Source organism: Kryptolebias marmoratus, linkage group LG10 (genome assembly GCF_001649575.2).
Source record: "Kryptolebias marmoratus isolate JLee-2015 linkage group LG10, ASM164957v2, whole genome shotgun sequence".
Lineage (NCBI taxonomy): Eukaryota > Metazoa > Chordata > Actinopteri > Cyprinodontiformes > Rivulidae > Kryptolebias > Kryptolebias marmoratus.
The window spans coordinates 22,144,186-22,155,013 of NC_051439.1; the positions used below are offsets into that span (position 1 = coordinate 22,144,186).

The following is a 10,828-nucleotide window of genomic DNA, read 5'->3' on the forward strand; positions in this document are numbered from 1 at the left end:
GATATCACGTGTCTTCTTCATGAGTTATTTGGGGTTATTTTGTATTCCACGCTACACAAACCCACAAAGAAGAGACTAGACCGCAGAAACGGTGGCGAATCACTTTAGAAACAAAAAATATTGGGTTAAAGTTGCGGGAAAGTTGTGATTTCGCGGGGTTTGCTTGATTTTTGCGTTAATAGTTGCGATCGCAACATCGAGAAATCCTGGAGGGTCTGATTACTGCCTCCACCCTTCACCTCCTCACCTACCTTAGTCCTGGAGAGGGACTGGGTTCTCTCCGACTCCAGATTTGCTCGGGGGCTTTGGGGAGGCCAAAAGGGGGCGGGGCTTTGGGGTTTGAAATCCGTCAAAGACTTGATTTGGGTGAGGAACCGTGGAACCGAACTGCTGCGAATGTTAGAAGTTGGACTCGGTTCTCCTGCACGTTTCAGACGTGTTCCTGCTTTAAATAAACGACTCGATGACGAGCTGCTGGAGAAGCTGATGATGTAACGAGGAGGTGATTGAACCGTTTGAATCAGGTGTGCTGAAGCAGAAACACCTAAAACCCTGACTTAAAGGAACAGTTTTAGTCTTAAGGCGGTATCCCAACGAGCTGCGACAGTTTGAGGCTAATCAGCGAACGTCTCCAAAGTGTCTCCAAACGTTCTCCGGGGTTCTTGGTTTCCTCCCGCCTTGAACACAGATTATAAATAACATCAAGAATTCAGTTTTACAAACAGCCGGTCGGTCGTTTAGAGTCACGATTTGGTAAAATTGCAGCAGAAAATTTACAGATTTGAGTCCCCATATAGTCTCTGATGGTCTCGGCTCAGTAACTGGGTCTGGTACCGGTACCGGTCCGTGTTAGACCTGCTTTGGGAAGCTTATTGTAACTGTCTGAAGGTTTCCCCTTTGAATCCGTTCAACACTTTATTTCTGTTTTAATTCGGCTGTTTTCGGTTCATTCGGCTGTGAAATCCTCCACCTGAGCCCACAAGATTACAGAAGAATAAACACGCCGAGGCCAGCTGCGCCGCCTTTTCCACAGTCCGACAGATGCTGGCGTGCATGGAGGGGGGGTCAAAGTTCGCCGCCGGCTGCGTGTTATCAGTTCAAAGCGCCTGACTGAGGCGAAACGGAGGAAAGTTGATGCCGATAACAGATAATCAGAATAATCAGTCGAGTTTTCAGGGTTTAAATTCGTTTTTACTTCCTGTCTCTGTTGGAACGTGGTCGCCGACGCCATGTTTGACCCGTTTCTCTGTTCCCGTGAAGGACGTGGAGAACTTCAAGAAGCTGAACGTCATCAGCAAAGACGAGTTCGACACCCTCACGCCCAAGGCGCCAGTCGACCCGAACCAGGAAGTCCCGCCTCCTCCCATGCCAGGTGGGGTCGTGGAGCCGACGCGCGGTTCGTTTCGTTTTCACACAGAACGCAAACGAAACGGCGCCAAAATACGAGATGGTCGTCCAATAACGAGGCCGGACCGTCTTTGTTTATGACTTATTGTTTTTTTTAAAGTGAAATGGTGCAATAATGTTCAACTAACAGCGTAAGATGAAAGGAATCATCAGAAGCGTTGGCACCAAAGTGAGTCTTTGTCGTCCGTTTCTCTCAGTGGACGGCGGCGTGGAACTCGCTCGCTCTCTGCCTACAACGGTCCCAGAGTCGCCCAGCACTTGTCAGCTCCGAACACCCAGAACGCCACGCACACCCGGACGCCAGGACCCCAGCAAGACGCCGCGCTTTTACCCCGTCATGAAGGAGAGCGCGCCCATCGACGGACAGGTGAGCGTCCGGAATCCTCGTGTTTAGGCTCCTCCTCCCGGGAGGCGCAGAAACGCTCGAATTGATTCTACCGTCTGCGCTCCAGATGCCGAGGAAGAAGAAGACCCGCCACAGTTCGAACCCGCCCCACGAGGCTCACATCGGCTGGGTGATGGACTCCCGAGAGCACCGGTCGCGCTCTGCGTCCATCAGGTAACGAGAGGCGAACCGTCGAAGCTAAAATCAGCAGGACGGGAGCTAACAGCTAAAAGTAGCTACATGCTACGCCAAAATTAGCAACGTTCTGGTTAAAAGCTCAATTCAGCAAAATGGTGCCCCAATTAAAAATAGACTAAAATGAGCAAAATCATAGCTAAAAGCTAATCTAAACAAAACTGTTGCTAAAAGCTAAAGTTTGAAAAACAGGAGCTAAAAGCCTAAATTATCTAAAACTGCAGCTGATGCTAAAAATAACAAATCATCTAAATGCTAATATTAGGCAGATTGTAGTTAAAAGCTAAATTTAGCACAACAGCAGCTAAAGGCTAAAAGTAGCATGAGAAGCTAAACTTAGCAGGACAGTAGCTAACAGCTAAAAGTAGCTACATGCTACGCTAAAATTAGCAACGTTCTGGTTAAAAGCTCAATTCAGCAAAATGGTGCCCCAATTAAAAATAGACTAAAATGAGCAAAATCATAGCTAAAAGCTAATCTAAACAAAACTGTTGCTAAAAGCTAAAGTTTGAAAAACAGGAGCTAAAAGCCTAAATTATCTAAAACTGCAGCTGATGCTAAAAATAACAAAACATGTCTAAACGCTTATATTTGCCAGATTGTAGTTAAAAGCTAAATTTAGCACAACAGCAGCTAAAGGCTAAAAGTGGCATGAGAAGCTAAAATCAGTGGACGGAGAACGATGTGTTTTAAAGGAACTTTTAATGTATTTTTATGTAATTTTAAACATTGTTCTAAAATCAAGAAGTCTAAAAGTTACAGAGGCTGAAAGCCGAAGGTTCCTGTTCCTGATCGAGCCGAATGTTTGGATTTCTGAACGTTTAAAAACAGCTAAAAGTAAGCAGAAGGAGTCGTACAGGAAAACAGCGTTAAACGCTGACTCAGCATTAATTTGTAACATTAACAAAAAAGCAAAAATGTTTGTTTTTTCTCCGTGGATCGATCTAAAGTTCAGTCGGTGTGAAGAAAGTCACCTGGTTCTGTTCGTTCTGGTCCGAGACTTTAATAAAAACGGGTCTAGAAGTTAAACTGTGCTCTCAAACCTCCTTTTTTTCATTTCCCCTTCGCCGCCGCCATCGTTCAGCAGCTCCAACGCCTCGCCGTCAGAAGGAGCGCCGCCGTCGGGAACCTTCGGCTGCACCCCCCAGTCTCTGCCCAAGTTCTGGCATCCATCCCACGAGCTGCTCCGGGACAACGGCTTCACCCAGCAGGGCTACCACAAGTACCGCCGACGGTGCCTTAATGGTACGGAGGCTGCCGCTCGCCCAGCTCGCTCTCTCTCTCTCTTTTAATCGTAACCGGCGCTCTCCTTGGCTCCGCAGAGAGGAAACGGTTGGGGATCGGCCAGTCTCAGGAGATGAACACCCTGTTCCGGTTCTGGTCCTTCTTCCTCAGGGACAACTTCAACAGGAGGATGTACGAGGAGTTCAAACAGTTTGCGCTGGAAGACGCCAAAGAAAACTACAGGTCGGTTGATCTGCCGCCGCCGCCCCACCTGACCCGGGAGCGTTACGGGTTGGAACAGCCAGTAAATGAATTTGTCCTCCTGCAGGTACGGGCTGGAGTGTCTCTTCAGATACTACAGCTACGGTTTGGAGAAAAGATTCAGGTTGGATCTCTTTAAAGACTTCCAAGAGGAGACCCTGAGGGACTTCGAGAAAGGTATCGACTCGTTAATCTCGTTAATGTAGCTGTTCAGATAAATCCTCAAAAGCCCCAAAATTACCGTCAGACATGTTTCACCTGGCTCTGTTTCCTTCAGGTGTTTAACTCCAGAATAAAGCAGAAGCTGATCTTTTCACCCGGTCCTGGTCCTGGTCCTGGAGGACCTCCATCCTGCAGGTTTCAGATGTTTCTCTGCTCCTCGGCAGGTTCTGCAGAAGCCAGTTAATCAGTCAGGTGTCACAGAAACATCTAAAACCTGCGGGACCAGGACTGAGCGCCCCTGATTCAGATGGTCGTTAGATTTCTGCTGAGTCGTCTCGATCCGTTTCCCCTCACCTCCAGGTCAGCTGTACGGGCTGGAGAAGTTCTGGGCCTTCCTGAAGTATTCGAAAATGAAGACCCAGCCCATCGACCCGAAGCTGCAGGAGCACCTGTCCAAGTTCAAGAACCTGGAGGACTTCAGGGTGGTGGTGAGCGCTCTTATTTTGTAGGATTTACTCAAACAAACTGTCTCCTTTTTTTGGACAATAAAGTGATTTTGTCTTGACTTTTCTGGTGGCGGGCGACATGCATTACACTCTCAGCTACTCCCACCAGATTCTAGCTCCGTATTTGTAAAATTGACGTTGTCCCAGAGATATTTTGCTAACAGACGAGGCGGTTACATGATCGCCCGCCCTTCAAGGCAGTAAGAAATACTGACGGTGCGATCCTGTCCGCAGCCTCCCATCGGAGAGGACGGAGGCAGGAGGAGACGCCACTCGTCCTCCGGCGGGGACGAAGGACGGCGTCGCCGCCAGGCTTCCAACGTGTCCTCGAAGCAGGCGTCCAAGTCTTCCAGCGCCGGCCCTCAGCACGCCGCCGCCGCCAAGGACGGCACGGAGAAGACGGCAGCGCCCCGCGGAAAGAAGCCCGACGCCAGAGGTGGGAAGTAGGACCGCGGAGACCAGATCAAATGAGGCGCGGTCGTCCCGGAGTGAGTCTGAGGTTCCCAGAGCGGCTCGGCCGGCGTCGGGAGCGAACCGAGCCGAGCGGCGCTTGACTTAATTTCATGGCTTTTATCGGTGCATTTCATTTTAAAGCAAGCAAATAACCGGCGTTGAGCTTGGACGACTCGTCCGAAAAGATGCCTTCCTTTCACCTCCCAGGTGCCAAAACTCGAGGAGCAAACCGCTTGCCGCAACGAGCGAGGAGCCATTAAACCGTGACTGCGATCGTACCAAAACAGGAGCTCGTCTTTTTGTGCCTTGACCCTCTCCATCATGAGTTTGTGTGGCTAAATTCTGCTTTTAGTTCTTATTTTTTAAAAGGTCTTCCTAATTCTGTCGGGGTTTGAACACATCGACGACGCTCGTGTGAGTTTTATTTTTAGACAATCAGGTTCGCAACTGCAGCCGTTAAATTTCTGAAGGATTAAACCCCGAAGCTCCTCCTCCTCCTCTCCGACAGCCGGACGGTGCAGCTAAACGACAAAAATAATGTTTCTATTCATTAAAAAGCTGAATTTTTTCCCGTTAATTTTCCTCCTGACACCCCGAGGCAGATAATTTATTACCCATTTACTTGATTTGATGCAATAGTCTTAGGCAATCACTGCAGTTTTTAATGGTTTTGCTGTTGAATTTTAGTTAAATATGAATTGTTTTTGGCTGGAATTATGGGTGTTAAACTAGCGTCACAAAATATACTTTTTCTTCACTGGACTTCAGAGGTTTTAGAGTTGAAATTTAATTAAAAAAAATGTAAATATTATAAAAAAATGATTTGCTATTAGAACTATTAATTTGATTTTAGAAAGTGATTTGTTTTCTTAGCAGTGTTTTGAGTGTAATGCATGTCGATGAATTGTAAAATACACACAAAAAAATTATAAAATAACTGATTGTACGAAGCTGCGTTTGTGTGATCTGTGCTGCTCGTTTCCTGTTCGCTGGGCGGGTTGTCGAGCGGGTCGAGCCGGTTTCTGTTCCCAGGCTTCGGATCTCAAGGTGTGTTTGTTTCAGCTGCTGCAGACGTTTAAACGAGGGGATCGGCCTCAGACTCTCAGAGATCACGCTCAGCTACTACCACACCAGGGTTTAGCTCCGTGTCCGTAAAACCAACTGATTTGGAGCCATTTTTGTGTTTCCTGAGGTCAGTTGGCTCCAAAAGCTGACGGGTTTCATTAGGATCCGTCCACTGGTTCAGGAGATATTTTGCTAACACACACATAAGCAATAATGAGCAAGGAGGTGGGAGTTTCATGGTCAGTAAATAACTGAAATGGTAAAAACAACCAGTTATGGGATACTCTTTTTGAGTCCTACTCCTCCATCTAACTCTTCTGTGTCCTCTGTCCTCCATGTCCTCTCTAACAGCATCTATATCTGTCCTCTTTGTCTCGAACATCCTTCCTCTGCACATGTCCAAACCGTCTCTAACTTTGTCTCCCAGTCCTTCCACCTGTGCTGGACCTCTGATGTCCTCATTCCTGATCCTGTCCATCCTCGTTCCTCCCAAGGAGAGCCTCAACTCTCTTCACCACACTCCCCGTCCTCCTGGACAATGTCCTGCTGTCCTCATACGCTTAAAATCCAAAATATGACAAAAGGAAACAAAACAATCTGCGGTTTTGCACGCGAATCATGTCATCATGATCCGTTGGAGCTCTGAGGACTTTCAGCTACTACCACACCAGATTTTACCTTGATATTTGTGTTGGGTAAAGCTGATTAGCTGTGTGTAGATCCAATATTTTACAAACTGTCCTCTGGTTCAAGGGGCATATTGCTAAAAAAACACAAAGATGTGGATAAAAACATTATCGCTTGCCGTTAACCTTTTAGCTGGTGGTGATAATAAGCTGAATATGTGAATAAAATCGATAGTAGATACTTTGTACATCCTTAATACAGAAAAAGGGGGGCTATGCAAGTGTATGTTTTGTTTCAGTATATAGTATTTCCATTAACTTGTGGGTTATTTACATGAAACTGACCACTTTTTGTCTCATAACAATGAGTTTTTGTTGCCATTTTCTGTTTATTTATTTGAACAAGCTCACATGCTTGCTTTTTTCCTTCCTCCACATTTGTACATTTACCTGTTTAATCTTAATTTAGGCCTTAAAAATAAAATAAAAATCCACCTTTAATAGATTTTGCTGAGCAGTTTGATGCCTTTACGTGTTTCGTGTAAACCTCAGCTTTAGATGATGGGTGGGTTTGTCTATATAGTTGTGTTTATATTTATATCGCCACTCTTTACTTATTGGAGGTCTTTGGTGTCTATTTGGTTAGCTAAGCCGATCCTTTGCGTGTTTTGATCCAATTTCGGTTGGGATGCGTCTCCTCGGACGGCGCCGCGCTCGCTCAACTGGTGGTTCTCTCGTTCCCGACGGCACGTGAACGCAGCACTTGGCCAGGGGCGGGTAGGCGCTAACTGTGCAGCATGGCGGACGATGGAGACAGTTCGAACGGACCAGTTGACTCAAGGGGCGGGCAGGGGACACCGAAGGAGTTGGACGGGCTCGGTTTGGGCGGGATGCTGCTGAATGCCAGCATCGTGGTCCTGGTGGCGGCCGTTTGCTTCGCGGCGTACCGGCGGTGGGGCAGGCGGCTCGGCGCCGACGCGGCCCACGGCGACGAGGCCTCGACGCTCCCCAAGATGCGAAGACGGGACTTCACTTTGGAGCAACTGCGGGAGTACGACGGGCTCCAGAACCCACGCATTCTCATGGCTGTCAACATGAAAGTTTTCGACGTGACCAGCGGCAAAAAGTTTTACGGGAAAGGTGAGCGGGGGGTCCAGGTAACGGGACTAGCTGACACGTTGGCGCCTGTGGTGATTCGGCTTGGACCGGAATGTGAGCGTTAGCCTCTGGCTTTGTGTTGAATGGGATTAGCTGCTAGCTAGTTAGCTAGCATTGATAACAGCTCCAAACTTATCACTTTAAATACTGTAAACGCTCGACACTTTCAGGCTGAAGTTATTTTATTAGGCGCTGGAGTGTCCTCATATAATTATCTGTTGTGCTAATGCTAACAAGCTAGCTTGTTGACATGCCCTCAGACGGTCCGTGCAGTCCGGCTGGTATACTCCGGACCCGCCACTTGTTTTCAGAAGCAGGAAAAAGCTCATTTCAGCTCTGTTATATTTATGATGGAGATAAATTCACCATTTTAATAATAAATATTCAGGGTGGGATTCTTTAGGCGCCTCACGGTCCGATTCAGAAGGCAGCGATGCGATTAAAAAAACGATTATCGATGCGTTGAGATTATCTTAAAGCGTAAATGACTGACTTATTTTGTTTGTTTGTTTTACAGAAATTAACACCGATTGTTAAATATAAAGCATGATAAAGAGTGCGCAACAACGTGTTAAAAACAAACAAAACAGACTGCTCGCCAACAGTTAGCATAGCTGCTAGTTTAACATTGAAAATGCCGTAGGAAGGCTAACGCGATTAGCATCGCGTTCGTCACCTGAGATTTAAACACATTAAACAGTTCAAATTCGTTACTGAAGACAGCTGCTTTGTGGTGAATTAAACTACAATTTATTGACATTTATTCTTCAGGATTAAGCGAAGAAAAGATGTAGTAAATATTTTTCTGCTACGGTAGCTCTAATGGGACAAACAGTAGCAGTTCTCCTAAAGTAGCTGCACAGATTAGCAAAATAAATTATTTGTCTGCATTTAAAATCTGTTGTAAGGTTAATACAAGCAGCAACATGTTTTTATAGACTTTCTATAGGTGTTTTTTTAGGAGTTAGTATTAGCAAACACGGGTATCAGACGAATACAAAGGGGCGGAGTCATTCTCTGAGTGGGCGGAACGTGATTGGTCCGATTCCACGGAGTCCGGAAGTAGGTGCTCCAAAATAAAGAGCTAGCTAGCAAGATAGCAAAAAGCTAAAGAATAAATGGATTTTAATCCTTTTTTTTTTATCAAAAGTATGTGAAGCCAGCTTGCGTTGAAAACTTTGTGCTATTTGTGTCTGTTTTACAAAAGTAAATTAAGCTGTAATAAATTGTTTTTAACCTTTCTTTGTTTATTGTTTGTAACTATTAAGACAGAAGGTGAACATTAATACCCCTTGTTAAAATTTAAACTGTTGTCAGCACATTGTTTTATTTTTTTAAATAAATAACAGACATTAAGGTTTATCGCCATTTTGGAACGCCTACTTCCTAACTGGATTGGACCAATCATGTTTTGAGATTCCAACACGCCCATTTCTTTAAGTAGGACACCTGTCTGGACATTAGAGAGGCCTGAAGTTGCTGTTTACACTTTAAAAAAGGCAAACAGTGAGAGTCGCAGAAGAAGAGTTCACAGGAAGTTCACTGCTTATAAACGACTGCTTTAATGAGCTCATATTTTCAGGCTCTTTTCTTTTAACCCTAACCCATAAATTCATATTTAATGAGTAAGTCGATGGGTAGAAATGTTTCTGTAACGACTCGGTTTGTTTTTCCGTCTCTCAGATGGTCCTTACGGCATTTTCGCTGGCCGGGATGCTTCGAGGGGCCTCGCCACCTTCTGCTTGGAGAAGAACGCCCTTCGGGACGAGTACGACGACCTGTCGGACCTCACCGCTGTACAGATGGAGAGTGTGAGGGAGTGGGAAATGCAGTTTATGGGTAGGTTTTTTAAACAGATGCTTTTAGCTTCAAGAGACGAATCAGGAACTGATGATTCGGTTCAGATTTCATGTCCTTTAAGATCACGTTGTTCTCTTTTCGGTCGAGCAACCAAACGGCTAAATGAAGCCAGGGTGTGGTTCTTTTACAGTTTACAGACTATAAACCTGATTTTAAAAATATAAACACGCCCACATTTGCATAAGAAGAAGTTGCTCGTTTAAGGTTTTGTATTTGATGGATGTTTGTTTTTATGTGTGCAGAAAAAAACACAAGGTGCTAAAGAGGGAAAGTGACATTTTTCTCTTTTAATTTTTTACTATATTTCCCACTTTGGAGTAACAGAAAGTCTGACCCGATCCAGTGTTAATCATTTAGGTTTATTTGTTTGTAATTAAAGAAAAAACCAAAACATTGACCGACTAAATTTAAATTATTGGGCCTGAATTTATTGAGTCATAATTTAAGTTAAAAAAAAGAGTAAATAAATTGGCAGTACAAGTAAATAAAATTAATCTGTGTGCAGCTGAAAGATTTAATTTTCAATATATTTAAAAACAAACTTGACCTTTAAACACATGATTCTTATTCCAGAAGGAAAAACTTCATTTTGACACCAATCTGCTGATGTTCAGCGTACAGTTTTATCATATTTAGTTTCATTTTTGTATTATTTTTACTTTCTGTTCGTCCTGATTGATTTGTTGTTATTTATGTTGTTGTTTGGTTTATTGTGCAGCACTTTAATCGTTTTAAACATGTTTTAAAAGTGAAGTTGATCCATTCCCAGTCAGCAGCCGTTCACACATTTTGTTTACGAGTTTTTAATTTGCAGACAAATTCAATTAAGTCTTTGTGACTTCACTCTGAGCGTCCGTAACCGTTCGAGTGATGCTGAGCTTTTTGTGTTGTCAGAAAAATACGATTACGTCGGGAGGTTGCTGAAGCCCGGAGACGAGCCGTCGGAGTACACGGACGAGGAGGACATCAAGGACCACCTGAAGCATGACTGAGCAGCTCCCATTGCATTAACCAAAGCCAGAAGCCCCAAACAGCTGTGACAGACCCCCCCCGACCCCCCGCCTCCACCCCACCGCCCCACTGAATCCGTCTGGTGCTGCAGCTGTTTGCAATGGGCCGGACTCGAGTCTCGGACCTCCCCTCGTCATCCTGCAAAGATTATCAACAGAAAGCAATCAGGAACCTTTAATGAGGAGCTTCTTTTTGTTGGGGGGGGGGGAGTGACTTAGTGCTATTAGATGTTTCCGAAACAAAACCCTAAAATCTCTTTGTCGTTTGTCGGAGTGGGGGAAGTGTTTGTTGGTCTGAGGTCTTTATGATTCACTCAACTCTCAACTAAAACTGCTTTATCTTTCAAAAATCTCATCAATCAACCGTTTCTGTTTCGTTCGACTTCTTCCAGACCGTTTGTGTTTGTAGTGTTCGCACTACTAGTTCTTTTTGTTTGTCACCATGTGATTGTATTTGTTAAGAACATTGAGGGAAGGTGTGTGTGTGTGTGTGTGTGTGTGTGTGTGTGTGTGTGT

General features: G+C 45.1%; 2 protein-coding genes across 7 annotated transcripts in view; both read left to right on the plus strand.

The window, feature by feature from the left end:
• larp1b (La ribonucleoprotein 1B) overlaps positions 1–5,543 on the plus strand; it is a 19,311-nt gene extending 13,768 nt beyond the window's left edge. For 5 of the 6 annotated variants that reach the window (XM_017439570.3, XM_017439574.3, XM_017439573.3 and 2 more), the window contains 8 exons: positions 1,261–1,372; positions 1,605–1,774; positions 1,860–1,966; positions 3,072–3,232; positions 3,310–3,454; positions 3,540–3,649; positions 3,995–4,122; positions 4,375–5,543. In XM_017439570.3, the coding sequence (XP_017295059.1) occupies positions 1,261–1,372; positions 1,605–1,774; positions 1,860–1,966; positions 3,072–3,232; positions 3,310–3,454; positions 3,540–3,649; positions 3,995–4,122; positions 4,375–4,587 (1,146 nt within the window). In that variant the 3' untranslated portion in view covers positions 4,588–5,543. The remainder of the gene's footprint in view (positions 1–1,260; positions 1,373–1,604; positions 1,775–1,859; positions 1,967–3,071; positions 3,233–3,309; positions 3,455–3,539; positions 3,650–3,994; positions 4,123–4,374) is intronic. The other variant, XM_017439571.3, reaches the window with a different exon arrangement.
• A 1,489-nt stretch (positions 5,544–7,032) lies between these two features.
• Positions 7,033–10,646, plus strand: pgrmc2 (progesterone receptor membrane component 2). Its single transcript, XM_017439564.3, has 3 exons — positions 7,033–7,424; positions 9,126–9,281; positions 10,197–10,646. The coding sequence occupies exons 1-3, from the start codon at positions 7,082–7,084 to the stop codon at positions 10,292–10,294; spliced, it is 597 nt and encodes a 198-aa protein (XP_017295053.1). The 5' UTR covers positions 7,033–7,081; the 3' UTR covers positions 10,295–10,646.
• The last annotated feature ends 182 nt before the right edge of the window (positions 10,647–10,828 follow it).

Bases quoted from the DNA above. Each gene is read 5' to 3' on its own strand.
- pgrmc2 (XM_017439564.3), top strand. From the start codon at position 7,082: ATGGCGGACGATGGAGACAGTTCGAACGGACCAGTTGACTCAAGGGGC. The intron at 7,425-9,125 runs GTGAGCGGGGGG...TCCGTCTCTCAG, and splicing joins CAAAAAGTTTTACGGGAAAG to ATGGTCCTTACGGCATTTTC. The intron at 9,282-10,196 runs GTAGGTTTTTTA...TTGTGTTGTCAG, and splicing joins GTGGGAAATGCAGTTTATGG to AAAAATACGATTACGTCGGG.